The 2,797-nt window shown below is 34.0% G+C and overlaps 1 protein-coding gene across 1 annotated transcript; it reads left to right on the top strand.

The window, feature by feature from the left end:
• The first annotated feature begins 244 nt into the window (after window positions 1–244).
• Window positions 245–1,563, top strand: LOC145096060 (protein translocase subunit SECA2, chloroplastic-like). The gene is made up of 6 exons (XM_079033833.1): window positions 245–286; window positions 389–481; window positions 712–718; window positions 800–1,089; window positions 1,184–1,239; window positions 1,512–1,563. The coding sequence occupies exons 1-6, from the start codon at window positions 245–247 to the stop codon at window positions 1,525–1,527; spliced, it is 504 nt and encodes a 167-aa protein (XP_078889959.1). The 3' UTR covers window positions 1,528–1,563.
• The last annotated feature ends 1,234 nt before the right edge of the window (window positions 1,564–2,797 follow it).

Here is a 2,797-nt window from a genome sequence, read left to right on the forward strand (position 1 = left end):
TGAAAAAAAAAATCATTGAAATTAATCTGTATATGTTGGGCACAATGGCTGGAGGAGCTGCAAATTGTTAAAAATGGGAGTTCTATCGCCAAGATGTCCAGTACATTGTTAAAAATGGGAAAGCTCTTATAATAAACGAGGTATTAAAAACATCGTATTTTTATTTTAGGAGAAAAAACTAGTTATATTGCTGTAAATTAATGTTCATTTGAAGTTGACGGGGAGAGTGGAAAAAAAAAAGACGATGGTCAGAGGGGATTCACCTGGCTGTGGAGGCAAAAGAAGGGTTACCAATCCAGGTATATATTGCGATTGCCTGCCACATCATCATTCTTTTTGACAACTCTTGTTTAAAGCTATTACCTTGTATTCCTCTTGGGCTTTGCAGGCGGATTCAGTTGTAGTGGCACAAATCACATACCAATCAATGTTTAAGCTTTATCCAAAGCTTTCAGGGATGATAGGAACTGCAAAAACTGAAGTAAGTATTCACTTTATATATGGGCTAAAAATATAACAAGTAACAATAACTACTTGTTTTCATCTATTTGTGTGTTATAGCATCCTACTTTCATTGCTTTCTACCATACTAGCATACTCTTTAAAAAAGATATCTTTCATAAGGCACTGTACTTTGAAAACTATACCACTTATGGTTATAGCTGTATACTTTCATTTTTTTTTCTTTTTAGGATGTTGTACTAAGAGTAGGATGCTGGTAATTAGAAATAGGTAGCTATTCTTTCATTTGGCCCTAACGTTAATGTGAATGGTATATGGTTTTGGGTAAATAACGCAGCTAAATACGTGGGCAAAAGTGAGAACAAGAGTTGGACATATGAGAAGGCAAAATCTATAATTTCAGAGTCAATTGAAATGAGCCAGTCAATGGGTTTAGATGAACTGCAAAGGCTTGTGGAAGAAAAGGCAGAGATGTACCCTCTTGGTCCTTGCATTGCAATTGCCTATTTATCGGTTCTAAAGGACTGTGAGATTCATTGCTTTCATGAAGGATTGGAAGTCAAACGACTTGGTGGTCTCCATGTCATTGGGACATCTTTGCATGAGTCCCGAAGAATTGATAATCAGGTAACTTTTCATCAGTATTGTGTTTTAAGGTTTTACATAAATTTAGCATATACTTTCAGACTCACTTTTTTAATTTATTTCTTGCTTTACAAAGCTTCGTGGCAGAGCAGGAAGGCAAGGAGATCCTGGATCAACACGCTTCATGGTCAGGTAAGTTCTGTTAAATGATTTTTATAAAGTTTAAAGTCAATCCTTTCATCTGGACAAAATTCTTCATGTTAAATTACGTAATAGTCCTTGGAGTAGTTGACATGAATAGTTTTTTTTGTTAGAATGATTCCATATATATGTACAAGCAAGCACATGCCTTGTGAAAAAGGGAAATCTATTCTAGTCATTCTCTTTAACAAGGCAACCTTAAAGTTGATTTTTTAAACCTGATGTTTAAAACTACATTGAGTGTGAGATAGAAGTTTATGCAGAGAAGGAAAAAGATAGAAGTTTTTGAGGATGTTGCTGATGAAAAAGATAGAAGTTCTTTAGGATGCTGCTAATGAAGTTTATGCAGAGAAGGAAAAAGATAGAAGTTGTTGGCACATAGTAAGCTAGATAATGCAATTGTATATAAATGAGTTCATTTTTTATAACATTTACTCACTATTTGAATAATTATTTGTATTTGACATATTAGTGAAATGAATTATCTTTGTTATTTATGGTATTTTATTTATTATTATGAGATTTCTAATGTATTATTTAATATGAAAAATTAGTAAATCTATAAATAATATTTTTTTAAACATTTAAAATTATGATACGCAAAAATGTGTGTCATCTTTATTTATGACATGGCCTTTCTTGACAGGGGCTTCCTTGATACGCATTGCGTGTCATAAACACGCACGTCGTAAGGTTACGACACGCAAATGCGTGTCGTCTTCCTTTATGACAGGGCCTTCCTTGATATGCATTGCGTGTCATAACCGCGCGTCGTAAATGCGCGTCATAAATGTGCGTCGTAAATGCGCGTCGTCTCTCTTTATGACAGGGCCTTCCTTGACACGCATTTGCGTGTCGTCTGAGCGTTTTATGACGCGCAATGAGCGTCGTAAAAGGCCTTTTTTCTAGTAGTGACAGCAGCATGCTTCTAGGGACACTTAGCTAATTCAATAATTTCCCCATAAACGAACACACAAATAAAATTAAAGCCAAAAAGAAAATGAAGAACATAATATTTTTGGAGTTTTTGAATTTAAAAAAAAATAGTTTTTGGAATTTTTGATACAAATAAAATTAAAGCCAAAAAGAAAATGAAGAACAAAATATTTTTGGAGCTTTTGAATTTAAAAAAAAATATTTTTTGGAATTTTTGATAATAATAAAAAAATAAAATGAAATAAAAAATGAGACAAAAGAAAACAATACAGAGAAAAAAAAAACTTTTGGAACCGAACCCGAGCGTTCGGTATATTTCGGTTGTGAAAAACTTTGGAACCGAACCCGAGCGTTCGGTCTATTTCGGGTGAGAAAAATTTTGGAACCGAACCCGAACGTTCGGTATACTTCGGTTGCCAAAGAAAATAGGTTTTAAAAAGAGAATAACTTTCACAATAAGATAAATGCATTTGGAACAATTATACATAAGATCTACAACCAAGAAAACTACCTTTGATTGATGAGCGAAAAACAGATTATTCAACCGAACCCGAGCGTTCGGTTCATTTCGGTACATTAGTACAAGACCCGAACCCGAACGTTCGGTCTATTT

Source organism: Lactuca serriola, chromosome 3 (genome assembly GCF_051521515.1).
Source record: "Lactuca serriola cultivar US96UC23 chromosome 3, Lser_US96UC23_V15, whole genome shotgun sequence".
NCBI lineage: Eukaryota > Viridiplantae > Streptophyta > Magnoliopsida > Asterales > Asteraceae > Lactuca > Lactuca serriola.